This window comes from Sus scrofa, chromosome 5 (genome assembly GCF_054392235.1).
Source record: "Sus scrofa isolate SSC_HxYL_T2T_F1_AM1 chromosome 5, Sscrofa_HxYL_maternal_Yorkshire_Landrace_v2.0, whole genome shotgun sequence".
NCBI lineage: Eukaryota > Metazoa > Chordata > Mammalia > Artiodactyla > Suidae > Sus > Sus scrofa.
Window position 1 is genome coordinate 83,006,605 of NC_139387.1, and position 14,098 is coordinate 83,020,702.

The window sequence follows — 14,098 nt, forward strand, 5'->3', positions numbered from 1 at the left end:
CCATCTCTGTTTCCCCTTCTCTTGTATTTGAGATGGTCTTGCCGCCATGCTTGACCAAGGGATGTGGAAGAAGTGACATTCTGGAACTTCCAGGACTAGGTAATAAGACTTACAGTGACTGCCTGGGTTTCTTGGAACATTGCTCTTAGAACTCTGCCTCTCAGAACCCAGGTGCCATGCTAGAAGAAACTCAAAACAGTTGGACAATTTAAGTGTGGATGCTGGAACAGCTCTAGCTGAGCACCCCATCAACAGCCAGCACCACTGTCAGCTATGGGAGCCCATGGAGGTCCATCTGGGATATCCAGCCCAGCTGAGCATTCAAATGACACCAGCCCCAGCTAACTCGAACTGCAATGAGATTGCAAGTTAGAACCACCCAGCTGAGCCCCATCAGCCTACAAAACTGTGAGAAAATAATGAATTGTTCCTTTAAGTGTCTAAGTTTTGGGATGGTTTCCTACACAGCAACACCTCTTTTACTAGCATGCACTTTACTTATGGGGAAATGGTGGAAAACTGTCTTTCACATTTTTCCCTGTATGTTATCAAGGGGCTTTTGAGGTATGTGTTTGAAAGTCAAATGGTGAGCCTGACGTGTGTTCTCATTTTGAAATGAGGCCCACTGATGGAATTCCCTAGTGGTCAATGGGTTAAGGATCTGGCATTGTTACGGGATCCGGCTCTGGTTACAGCTGTGCCACAGGTTCAGTACCTGGCCTGGGAACTTCCACATGCCACAGGTGTGGGCCAGAAAATGAAACAAGGCTCAGTGAGACTACACGAATCGCTTAGGATTATATATACTCATTAATATAAAGACCTTAGATTTGAATCTAGGATTTAAAATTAAAGAAGTGATACTAGCACCAGTTCAGAAAACTATACATTATTTTAAAATTAATTTGATTTGCCATTTCTGCGTTGGAGAACGTGTTGACAAACTTTTCCTATAAAGGGCCATGCAGACCCTAAAGGTGTTGTAGGCCATGCAGACATTATGGCAACTGCTCAATTTGTAGTGCAAAAGCACCTATAGAAAATATGTAAACAAATAGGAATGACTCTGTTCCTGCTCTGAAGAATCAGACTGTCTTCTGATTTCAGATCCAATATAACTATAGCCTAGGTTCAATACCCTAAACTCAATTCAGTCCTAGGTTAGTCTATTAAAAAACTCACCAGCAGCTGTGGTTTTTATTCTATTTTAATGTACATAAATCTTCTCAGAGAGTAACTAATTCCTTCACATATTTTAATTTTAAAAGTATTACAGATTTAAAATTTTAAGGAACAAGAAATTTTGAGCCTTCTGAAGAGGACTAGTAGAAATATATATATTGTATATTCTATTCCTGATGGCCACTTAGAATTAATGAAATCAAGTTGTTATGGCATGGTGCCTGAACATGTGTAAGAAAAGGGAAAAATCTAGTTCATCTTTGGAATATTTATAAACAAAAGGCAATTAAATATTCAGCAATATATAGAAAAAGACCTGATTTTTTTTTTCCTTTTCTTTTCCCAGATGCTTTGATTCTGAAACAAAAGTCTAAAAACTTATAGAGGCTTTTTGATCTTTGACTTCAGAGAAAACTTTAGTGCCTTAAGTTTACTGTTCACATAACTCACAAAAAAGTGTGCCCCTGAAATATTCCCAGCTAATAGCCGGTTGACAAAATGAATAACACTATTAAAAATAAAATCAGTTATGGTATATATAAAGTGATGGATCACTCAGCATTGCCAAATCAAGTACTGACTGGAGGCTAAAAAGAATGAAAGGGAGAGATTTCATTAAAAGTGGAAACATTACTGCAAGTAAAATAAAATATTTTGGAATAAAATATACAAGGATCTGGTAAGCATGTTATTCGTTAAGGCAAAAATCCAGTTTCTTACTAAGAGAGATGGAAGCATGATCTAATGAAGTCTTAAAGAAGGATTCTAACAAGCATTCCTAGATAAAAACCATACTGTTTCTTTTCACAACTGGCCTTTTTATTCCTATATTTGAATGAAAACAAAGTCATTCAACTGACTTAAAAATTTTGTATCTTTACTATGAAAAAAAATCAGTGTAATTAAGAAAAAAACTTTATTTGGAGTAACTGTTAACCAGAGGTTAAGTAGACAAATTCTATTTTAAGAGCTGCGAAACCAATCTCCTAAAAAAGATACAATAACATGGGTTCTAAAGTTATGGGCAATATCAACAAGAGAAACAGGGTAGTGGAAAGTAGGTTGAGGGGTACATAAAGTATTTACCTCTTCAACTCTAGCATAAGAACACATTTGTTTAAATATTTGAAAGATGGTAACTTTTTTGCTTCTGTAAAAAAACTTTCATAGAAATCAATCAGAATATCTTATGAACACAACTATGACCTATGTTGCTTCTGCAATTTCCAAATTGTTACCATTTCTATCATTGCTCTGCAGCAAAACTAACCAGAAAATGTCTTCTTATGGCAAAGAGAGACTTTTTTTCTGGTGGGCACAAGAACAGGAAGGAGGTGGCATACTCAAAAAGGAATACAACGGAGCCTAATGCACAGCATTGGTTCCAACATCTGAGCCATTTTGGTGGCAAACAGACATAGCTAAAATCACTGTCAACAATTTTTTAAAGTTGCCCACAACATATGGCATTCTTTGGCTTCCTGCATGTCACCCTGACCTCTCGGGATCCTACATTTATTTCTGCATAAATCTGTACGCAAGTTTCTGGGCATTCAAACTACTGTGCTTCTGAAAATAATCCTCAAATCTCTAAAGGGAGTAAGAATTAAGGGGAAAGTTCTAAAATGTCCCTACTTGACTGCTGGATTTACTTCTGTTTTAATATTAAACTTCAATAAATAAAGCTTCAATACATGTTAACGGACTGAGATTTCTTATTGTTGAAGCGAAGGAGAGAAGCATATTTTAGGGCTTGGGAGAGGGATGGGTGCTAAAGTCAGAGGCAGATCAAAATCACGTAAATTGCTACCCTTTAGTAATTTCAACTCAGACATTATTTTGCAAGGAGCGTGGCTTCCTCACTCCCAACCAGAAGTAAATGGACTGTCTATTCGTCCTAATGGTTCTCTTCACTGCCAGACCTTCTTGAACCTGAAACAGTTTATTAAGTTGCAGACCAACAATTTGTTCAGAGCTGATTCCTCATGAACTATGTAAACATTATTAATATGTTAATGTAAATCCAAAGACACATTAATCAGATTACAAAAAAATATACAGATGTGATAAGACTATTGTTTGGTATTACCTACAAATTCCACCAAAGGATGTCTGGAGTGACGTTGTGTGCAAGGAACTACTAAAATGGATTCCCTCACTATCCTTTTCTGGATCCTCCATTCTCTCTGTCCTGGTTCTGGATCAGCATCATCAATAGTTAAGATTCTGTTTTCAACTTTTCAATGCAACAGAATATTCACAGCATCCTGCTAAGGCACCACGCCAAAGAAACAGAGGATCTGGGCTCACAGGTATCTATCTGCTCTGTGTCAGGGAAATAGAAAAACATGCAAAAGTAAAGCCAAAATTTCAACTTTTTTCTTTTTTTAAAAAAAGGGTCTTTTTTCCCCTCTTTTCAAGATTCTGTGATTTTAATTTGCCAAAATAAACCTAGAGCACACATTTGGCAAAGATAAATGACAAACTCTGGCTTAATAAATCAGATCACCAAGTTTTCAGCTGGACTGGAATCCCCACCTGGAGCACAGATTCATCTACTCTTCCCTCCCCCAAATGCCTAAAATGAAGGAGAAGCTATTTATTTCATACTTTCAGTGTGTCTCAGTGAAAGTGAAAAAAAAAAAATCAGAAAACATAAGCGCAAGTAATTTAAGAGAGAGTCAGGGATTAATAAGCAGATAGTAACCGGAAAAGAAAATTAGAGTGCACATGAAGTATTAGCGGTAAGAAACAATCCTAAAACATATAATGGATCCATTTCTGTATTATATGGTACAACTCACTCAAAAAAAATTATGTTAAAAAAAGAACAGTTCAACTCACCTATCCAGAACAAACATTTGCTCTCTAATCCTTTTATATGCAGCACAAGCAGTAGATTTTAATAGTCACTAAATTGTAGTCAGAAAGTTATCTTTATTTCAAACATTTTCTAAAATGTCAGAGATAGCAAACATTATTGAAAAGCAAGGCTATCTGTTCCACTAACAAATTTTGAAGAAAACTAGTGGCCTAAGAGAAATTTAAATGCTTCAGCTTTTTACACTTCAAGTTCTACAGTTTTAATATATCAAAATATGGATATTTTAATCTAGTGCAATAGCCCACCAAATAATGACAGTAATGAACTTCTGGGGAAGGAACTCTGATGATTAGGATTTACTTGAAAAACCTGGTTTCCACTAACAAACTATAACGGATCAAAGATTTTTTTTTTTTTTTTCCACATTCAACTCCTGGAGGTGAGTCTACTTATTACCCGCTACTACACTCAATGTGCCCTTCTCGAACCTTGAAGAATGCCCTCTAAATTTTAAAGTTTTTAAGCTACTCTATATACACAACTTGACCGCATCTAGCAATGGAGTGTTCCTTTTCTTGCTCTAAAGACTTAAAACACTTGCCAGTTTTCGGGGATGGAGCACTGACAGCTATGTTTTCATCCATGATCTGTAAATGTGTTACCATTTAACTGTCACCACCTTTCAAACACATAACAAGACGAAGGGGAAGGCAAATTTCTTTCCTGACCCACACAGATGTAACATCGCAATCAGATTTATTATTGTGATGCATGTAATTGGTTATCCCACACGTCCTCATTATATCATTTTCTCATATTCAGTGAAAGACTAATCTAAGGAATATAAAAATGGGGGGCAATTTTTCTCTCTTTCACAAGACCATGGATGTTTATGATACTTCAGACCAAAACAAAATTAGCAAGTGGAATAAGCCTTGTTGGAAAAATTGGCCTATTATGAGGATTAATGCAGCTAACAATTATGAAAATGCTTGGTAAACCATAAAGTAGGACAGAACATGGACTGTGAGCTCCACAGGGGCAGAGACAGTCATCTGTTTTGTTCACTGATTATCCCAATGGCCTAGAACAGAGTCCTAACACATGGGAGACAGTAAGCCTTTGCTGACTGAATGAACTATATGTTATAATTAATAGTGGGTAATAAAAATAATAAAGCAGAAATGCATGCAGTGGCATAAATCCCCTAGTTAAACAGTGCTGTACTTCGCCAATGCACTTAAAAAGCCTCTGGGGTTTTCTTATTCAACACTTAGACTGGTGCACTCAACAAATTAAGGTTGAGGAAAAGACAGCTAACTCTGTCAGCACTCATTATAACTTCATAATTCTATACAACATAAAAGAATTCCCACAACATTTGGCAGCATAAGATTCTATCATTTAAATAACACTGGAAAGTTATAGTCTCTGTCAAATTATTTTCAAAATGTTTTTAAGCAGCATACTTGGCACAAATTTATGGGGTTTTAATTTTCTTACGATATTTTCCAAGTTTCAAAAATTAAATGCATTCTTTATCAGAATGATTTTTTTGAAAATAAGTTATTTGTTCAAATACAAATTAACCTAGGAAAACATCCAATCTTCAATGAGACTGAATATTAGGAAAGATAGAGGCTTAAGCTATATTAAAATAATTCAAAGTAAAATATAAATTCTGATGCTCTCAATTATTCCAAAAAGCATTTTTGCATTTTTATACTTTAATATAAAGTGTACAAGAATGAATTATATTCTTGAAGAATATAGTTAGGAAATCCTTTACCCAATAATTGCAATCTTTTGAATGCAATGAAAAGGCTTATAAAATCATTCTTCGGAGTTACTGAAATATCTGCATTTGATTTACAGTTGGTTTACTTAAATTTAACCTGTAAAATCCACAAAGGTTAAAATTCAATAACTTTTTGGAGTAGCCAATCATAATCAAGAGCAATTGAAGAATCCTTGAAAACTAACTCCTATGAACACAATGCCAAACCACCAAAAGTTATGCAACTCACCAAATTTTCTTGAAAAATTTTTATAAGACATTATTTACTATCTCTTGTCTACATGAACCTGCTTTATACGTTTCTAATTTTCCTAATACTTAAAAAAGAGTAGCCCAGATTTTCAAGGCACATAAACTCTGCCTTAACTGTATTTGTTCCCCTCCCAGGGTGCAAAAAAGCTGCCCGGACTTTAGGTTTTACACTACGTGAATGAGCCCGGTGCTCATATAATTATATTTGTTCCATTCTGTTAGTAACCATTTCAAATTGAAAGACCAGGACAGGTTCTAAACATGTTCAATTCTATAAAGCCATTAGCAATAAATTTGATCCGGCAGTTTGCTGGAACAATGGAATCTGCTGAAAAAGCGTCTATTAGTCATTCTGGACAAACCCATCGGGATTAAAAAGAATGAGTTAAGATCGTCTAAGGACACAGCCAAAAAAAAAAAAAAAAATTAATCCAACTGGAACTCAGCCTCTTAGTCTCTAAGAGGCTTTTCCCTTTCTTACCGCCAATTTCAGCAGCGCCCCCCACCCCAAATAAGTTCTAGCTAAAATAAGAGCAAACTGTCCGCATCATCTTCCCAGTCCCAACACTTAAGTTTTATGCGGGAAATAAAACAACCAAACCAAAATTGCCCTTCTTTTGGTAAATTTGTTGAACAACGTCCTACTCCAGGTGCCAATGCAGCTGTTTCAGCCCGACGCGAATTAAAAGCCGGCCTCGATTTCTTTGAGCCTTAGTGATACAAATTCTAAGGGTGGTGAGAGCCAAAACTTGGCGCAACGGTCCTTCCCAAAGATCGTTGCGAGCCTCCCGTCCCGACATTCCCAACTGTTTGAGGCAAAAGCCCCCAAAGCGGACCGCGCGAGGCTCTCCAGGCCGAGAACTTTCCAGGGAACCGGTGTCGCCGGACCCCCGGGACAAGTGCGGGCGGGCGGCCACATGAACTCGGGAAACCCCGCGAAACTAACTCAGCGAGGCAAGAGACCTCGGGACCCGGGCCGCCCTTTCGACTAACACCTAGAGCTGCCTTCAGACTCTCTTCCGAAAGGCCTGCCATTCCAGGTAGCCCTGCCACTTGTTGGAAAGGAGGGGATGGAGAGGAAGCTGGCGGTGCGGGAAGGGGGGAAGGGAAATCACAATTGGCGGCGGTACCCAGCTCTCTCCCGGGGCGGCATCTCCACTCGAGCTCGAGATGCTCTCGAAAGGTCCAGGCCCGGGCGCATTCCTGCGCACTGGGGCCGACGTGCCCAGGTCGCGCGCGGCTGGGGAGGGGAGAGCGGGCTCACCTGGGGCTGACGGCTGGAAGGCACAGTCTCGGTCCCCCGGAGCCCGGCCCGGCAGCCTGGCGCCGTCCGCTGAGGGGCTGAGAACTTGAAATGCCCATCGCGTGCCGTAGGGCGCCCCGCCAGGGCTGACCTGCTCGGCCGCCGGGCACAGCTTGAGGGGAACGGGGCTAGCGGGCAGGGGCCGGACCTGCGCGCCCGCGACTAGAGCCGCAGCCGGGCCGTGCGGCGGGGGCGGGGGCAGGCCGTGCGGCGGGGCGCCCCCAGCACGCAGCAAGTTCTCGATAAGAAAACTCTTGCCCAAGTTGCCGAAGCCCGGCGCGGCCGGGAAGTTCAGGAACGCGGAGGAAGCCACCACGTCCCAGTAGGCACCGGCGTGGGCCGCCACGGCGCTGGGGAGCATGGTGCGGCGCCCGGGTCCGCTGCACGCCCGCCTCCGGCCCCGCGCGCCGCCTCCCACAGCGCTGGAGCGCGCTCAGGCCAGAAAGGAGGCAAGGGCACCCCGGACGCCGGCCGGCTGGGAAAGATAGTATTTATTTGGGCTGGGCCTTTTTTTAAAGGAGGGGAGGAGTGAGTGTGGGAGGGGGGAGCTGTGCGCTCCCCTGGCCCGCGGCGTAGGCTCTGGGGGCGCCGGAGGAGTCCCTCCTGCTCTCCATGCAGATTTGGACTTTTTTTTTCCCAGAAGGCTGGAAGGTGTGTCCAGCCCATCCATTCATGTCACTAGGCCCACAAAGTGACAGACGCGGCCAACAATAAGGGCAACCCCGAGAGTCCGAGCTTTGGCAAGGGGAGGGAACGTGTGGCGGAAGAGGCGGGCGTGGAGGCCACGGGAGGCAGGCGCTTGCCCCCTCCCAGCAGCCCGACCCGGCCCTTGCTGGGGAGCCCGAGCTGTCCTGGGGAGGTCGGGGTGCGTGGACGCCTGCACCCAGAGACATTGTTGGGCGATCCCTGGGTCTCCCTTGTGATTGTCACTTCGGGGCATCCAGGAGAAGTGAGTGGGAGTCACTAGTGTCTTGAAAGGGCTGTAGTCATGAGAGAGAGCCTCACGTGTTACTGAGACCCGTGGTGGTACAGAGGAAAAGGTGCATCTTAGAGAATGGGTTGTTTTGCGTATTGAATGTGGCCCCTGTTTTGTTTGTTTTTAAGAGGAAAAGGAAATGAGTTTTTCCTGAAGACTTTTTAAGAAATGTCTCCATTTCCAGCAGTTAATTTTGAGTTGCTTTTTAGTAAGATTTGATTTAGGAATCACTCTAGAGGAGACAATCTAGTATATTTTGATCTACAAAAGAGGATCTAATACATTTTGTCTAGAAAAGAGGATCTTAGTTGGAGTTGATTAAATAGCAGATGGCAGATGCTTGGTGCAAAATCTGGGAAGAAAGCCACCACCAAATGAAAGGTGACTAAGGCCTCTTCAGAGAGACCAGGAAAAGAACACTGAATTCCTCTAGAATTAGAGTTGCTCTTTTTTCTTTTTTTTTTTTTCCTCTAGAAATGTGGGTGTTTTTCAATTTGTTAACAGTCGGCTAAAGAAACTGTACTTTCTAAAGGTGAGAAAAGGGTGTGTGTCCTTAAAAGTTCCGTAAACCACAAGGCAACCTCAGAGCTACTCATTTTGGAAACTGTGACTTCTGTGTCAATTTGCACTTCCCGTACTTCCCACTGCCACTCTCCTGTGTAAATTTAGATGCATTTATTTAGAATATGGTTTTTAAAGGATGTCTGCAAAGTTTGGGATCACATGTATGGGTTTACTCTTTGCCCTAAGAATGATTTTGTCCCTAGTTTCTATTTACTTAAAAGCTGGCTGGAGTGCCAGGTTAGTGAGATAAATTTCCTCTTGAAAATTCACCTGGCTGATGTGTGTTTCATTTACACTTGGTATGTCCAAAGATTTTTAAGGGTCTACCCTCCCCACCTGCTGCAAAATAGGAGGGAAGTTATTGACAAAGTTGGTGCATATTACTAATATTATTCATTTATATTGATTTAGTCAACACACCTTTCCAGAACCTTCCATATACATTGCACACTTGTTGTGGCTCTGGGACTATATAGAGAAAGATCTGGTCTCTGCCTTGTAGTTCACAGCCTAGTGAGGGAGAAAAACAAGTAACATCTGAGAAAGGCCTTGTAACTTGGAGGGTATAATGTGAGAAAGGGCTTATAATTTGGAGGGCAAAGTGTGAGAAAACTTCCAGAAGTCTTCCCTAAACTGAGTCTTAATAAGTGGACAGTAGTTGGGCATAGGATGTGAAGTAGTAACCTTTGAGATTAGCAAGGAATAGAGAGATCACATCATTGCCGCCTTTCCATACCAGAGGCACCATTTGTCCAGGGTGCGTTCAGCCAGTTATGGTACTAAACACTTTATACATTTTAACTCGTTTATCTCCATAATAATCCTATGAGGTTGGTGTTACTGTTATCCCAGTGTTAGGAAGGGGCACAGAGAAATTTAAGGAACTTTCCTAAAGCTGCATGACTACCAGAGTGATAAGGCTGAGATACAGTTTAAGCTGGATGATTCTGAAGCCTTAGAACCTTTGCTCTTTCAGCTGTCATGCTTTTCACAAACCTGATTTGCCATGCTAAGTGGTGTCACCTGGCCACGCAGAGGGAACCTGAGAATGAGTTTTTCTTTAGTGGAAGGTGATAATGAAAATTTGGGCGAAGAAACTATTAGGTCAGTCAACTTGCCACAACCAGTTAAGAGGCAGTTGGAGAAATCCAGACATAAAATGATGTGGAGTTTAATAAAGTTAATGGTAAGAAATGGAACGGAGAGGATAAATATTATGGTTGAATCAGTAGGACTGGATGATGCAGTTCTCAGCCAGGGCGATTCCTTCCCTCCCAGGGGGCATTTGGCAATGTCTGAAGATACTCTTGGTTGTCACGACTTGGCAGAGGTCAGGAATCAACTACTAGCATCTAGCATCTAGAAGCCAGGGGTGCTGTTAAACATCCTATAATACACAGGACACCTCCCAGCCTGAAATATCAGTGGCGTGGTCGTCAAGAAAACCTCAGTTATAGAGGATCAAGGGTAGGATCAGTTCTAGTTTTCTGGTTTAGTAACTGAGCAGATGCCCACTTAATGAAGATGGGGACTTGTAAGAGGGGGAGCACGTTTACATGGAGGTATGAACAAAAAGATGGAAATGTTCTGATAGTTTCTGAAATCTTCCAGGGAAAATAATGTAGTGAAAAGGGCAATGAGTCAGGAGGTGGATGCTGGGGGACTTTGAGGGAGTAGATAAAAAAAAAAAAGAGGAGCTGTGAGGGAGACCGAAAACAGCAGTCAAGATTTGGAGACAGGAGTTCCCGTCGTGGCGCAGTGGTTAACGAATCCGACTAGGAACCATGAGGTTGCGGGTTCCGTCCCTGCCCTTGCTCAGTGGGTTAACGATCCGGCGTTGCCGTCAGCTGTGGTGTAGGTTGCAGACGCGGCTCGGATCCTGAGTTGCTGTGGCTCTGGCGTAGGCCAGTGGCTACAGCTCCGATTCAACCCCTAGCCTGGGAACCTCCATATGCCGCGGGAGCGGCCCAAGAAATAGCAACAACAACAACAACAAAACAACAACAAAAAAGACAAAAAAAGACAAAAAAAAAAAAAAAAAAAGATTTGGAGACAGAAACCGGGAAAGAACAATAGACAAGGAAGAGGCAGTTTCAGAAATGGGGAATGTCAGACTTTGGTAAGGAACTGCTGTATGCTCGGTAGTTTTCTTTTTCCAGCTGGACAAACAGCCACAGTGCATTCCCCGGCCTCCCCTGCAGGCTTCGTGTGGCCAATGGAGTAAGAGGAAAAGTAATGTATTTCTCCTCCAGGCCTGGCCCCTGCCAACCACCCACACAGTCCACATTCTTTGCTCTTCAGCTGCCAGATCAGCGGTCCAGCTGAGGACTGGCAGTGCCCAGAAGGTGGTGGAGCCACAGAGTAAAAGGAGCCTAAGTCCCTGCATCACCACCTGGAAGGCCAATGACCATGATAACTTTATTTGAGTAAATAATGACATAAGCAAAAAAATAAACCTTTATTAGGTAATGCCATTAAAATGTAAAGGGTTGATTCCCAAAGCATATCCTCATCTACCTTAGTTAATATGCAACGCTCTAAATGCCTCGGACCATTATAAAGTAACTTGATTCTAGGTGACTTGGGCAAGAGGCTTTTCATGGGGAACAAGGGAGGTAGAAACCAGTTTGAAGGTCCATAGAAGATAGGAAAATAAGAGTTTGAAGAAACATGGAGAAAAAGCTAAAGGGAGTCATAGGTTAAAAGAAAAGATGAATATATTTGTATGATTAGGGAAAAAAGACGTGCTAGGGACAGAAAGCTGAAGGTAGAAAAAAGAGATGGGGGTGTTTGGAGGCAGGAGAGGGGATGAGCCCAGCACAGGCTGGGTGGGCTCTTTCTCTCTTGGGAAGATAGTGTTCCAGGCCCAAGGCCCATTCTTACACAGCTGAGCAGGAGGTGAAAGATTGCCTTTTTCCCAACAGTTTATCTTCAATTAGCACCAGAAGGTATTTTAGCTGGTACAATGGACATCACAAATTATTGTTCGGGAGATAAATAGGTGATGTTTAAGGTGTGGAGGAAAGCATTCCCACTTTCACATGAAAACCTATACCTTCCAGAATGGAGATGTTCAGTCACTGACTTAGAGAACTCATTGCCCAAACCCAGCTGGGATGTTAGCAGAGTCCCAGGACTGGAACACTCACTTTTCCTCAGTGGGATCTTTGTTGCAAGATATGAACTTGCAAGATCCAAGAGCTGGATATCATTGACCTTCCAAAGCTTATTATATGATTGTCTCGGTACCTGCTTGCACATGAATGTTTAAGTGTATTGTAGAATTCAGTCTGACACTAGCTTTCACAGAGGTTGGGAATGGGGTTATGGAAATGGCTCTGTAATCCCTCAATTTGCTTAATTAGCTCTCAGAAGCTACTGATGTTTATGAAAAAGGACCTGATAATTGAGACTGTGCAAAAAGGCTCAGGCTATTTTCCTAGTGTTTTCATTCCTTGAAGACCACTTTGGTCTAGGCTGAGATCTGGTTCCCATAAAAAGCATCGTCACGAGCTCAGATGCCTTCAGGGTGAGATGGGTAAAACCTTTGAGATAGCCAGGTACAAAGTAATAGGGAGTGCAAGTTAGCTATTCAAGAAGGAAGGGAGGGGGAGGGGAGGACAGGAGGGGAGAGAGCTGCTAAGAAAAGTGTGTGCCAAGACCTATGCTGTCTTTAGGCTGGAGACGTGGGCTGGGACCACTTTGTGCCTTGTGTGCAGGACTCAGGATTTTGGACTTTGTCCTTAAGGCAATGAGGTGGCATAAGAAAAAAACATTGTAACTGTGTGGTGATGGGTGTTAACTAAACTTCTTGTGATAACCATTTTGCAATATATATCTATATCACATCATTATACTGCATACCTGAAACTAATCTAATCTTGTATGTCAGTTATATCTCAGTTTTTAAAAAGCAATGGCATATGATCTTCTGTTTGTGTTTTAAAAGGCCACTCCTGTAGTATAGAGACTGTGCTAGGATCTGGAGAAGACTCTGATGGAGACCATTGAAGTAATGCAGCTGAGAAGTCCCAGGAGTTTGGGCTGGACTTATGGCAGTGATGATGGAGAGAAATAGGAGATTTGAGAGCCCTCTAGAAGGTATCTGTGAATTTGGAGTCTGAGGAAGTCTTGTCTCTTAGGAAACTGGTGTGCTTAGTTTCATCAAACCATGAGAACTATATAGGCATTGTTTCCTAATATGTTTTAAATGCCAAGAAGTTGAGCTAATTTTAGAGTTCGATGGCTGTAACTCCCTTAGCCTGTATTTCCCTCATCTCCATCCTCTCCTGAGTTCACTTTACATCTTTTTATGTTTATTTTAATGGTTCTGTTGTATTTGTATCCATGTAGTATGCCTCCTAAAGCCCTATAAGTAGTAAAGAAATACAATGAACAGGTAAATCTTTTTTTTATTTTATTTTAAATGCGCACACTTAAAAATAGTTCTGCTAAGACCTGGGCTTCCATAATGGAGTCTGAAAAAGCTCTTCCCATCCCTCCCTGATCAGCAGAACTCAGCCCTTTGAGCAGGAGAGTCTCTGTGCTCAGTGGAGAGAGAAGCCTTCCCATGGCCCTGCTAATACAGATCCTGAATGGGAAACTCCAGGATTAATCAATGACTTCTTATTGGCAGCCTCTGAGCACCTGCTCCCACAATCAGACATCTATTAAAAAGGAGATGCAAATGGAAGGAGCTAGGTTCTGTCCTCAGATTAAAGGAGAAGATTCAGAGACCCATTATAGCCCTTATAGTAACCTGGAAATGTGCCTGGAGCAGGGTTAGTCAGGGAGAAACAAGTATTTCTTAGTAACTGCTAGCTGTGTAGATTCTTTCCACAGTGCAACACCTACTCACAGCTCAGAATCTTGGGCAGATTACATCCTAATCCTTAAATTAGAGGGGGAAAAATATTTTAAAGAAAAATACAGGAATGTGTTAAGAGTTAGGTATAGTCAACCACTTCAATAATCATTACTCAGTTGAATTCCATATGATTCTATTCTTTCCTAAATATTCCCCATTCCCTCCACCCCACCTCATCCCCATATATGCTGGGGTCTTTGAAATAAATTCTAAAAAATCTGGCTCACCTTGGAGAGACATTTATAAATATGTTTTCAGTGTTAATCTGGCAGGACTGATGCCCTGATTGTCCTGCTTCCTGCACATGTCTTTTCTGGCTGGCCCTGTTGGCG

The 14,098-nt window shown here is 41.9% G+C and overlaps 2 protein-coding genes across 3 annotated transcripts in view; one reads left to right on the forward strand and one right to left on the reverse strand.

The window, feature by feature from the left end:
- The window catches only part of DBX2 (developing brain homeobox 2), a 42,061-nt gene extending 31,125 nt beyond the window's left edge, over positions 1-10,936 (reverse strand). For both annotated transcript variants that reach the window (XM_084957237.1, XM_021092578.2), the window contains exon 1: positions 7,321-10,936. In XM_084957237.1, the coding sequence (XP_084813363.1) occupies positions 7,321-7,720 (400 nt within the window). In that variant the 5' untranslated portion in view covers positions 7,721-10,936. The remainder of the gene's footprint in view (positions 1-7,320) is intronic.
- The window catches only part of ANO6 (anoctamin 6), a 368,316-nt gene continuing 360,987 nt past the window's right edge, over positions 6,770-14,098 (forward strand). Inside the window, exon 1 of the mRNA XM_084957199.1 lies at positions 6,770-7,096. The gene's annotated coding sequence lies outside the window, so the exon portion shown is untranslated. The remainder of the gene's footprint in view (positions 7,097-14,098) is intronic.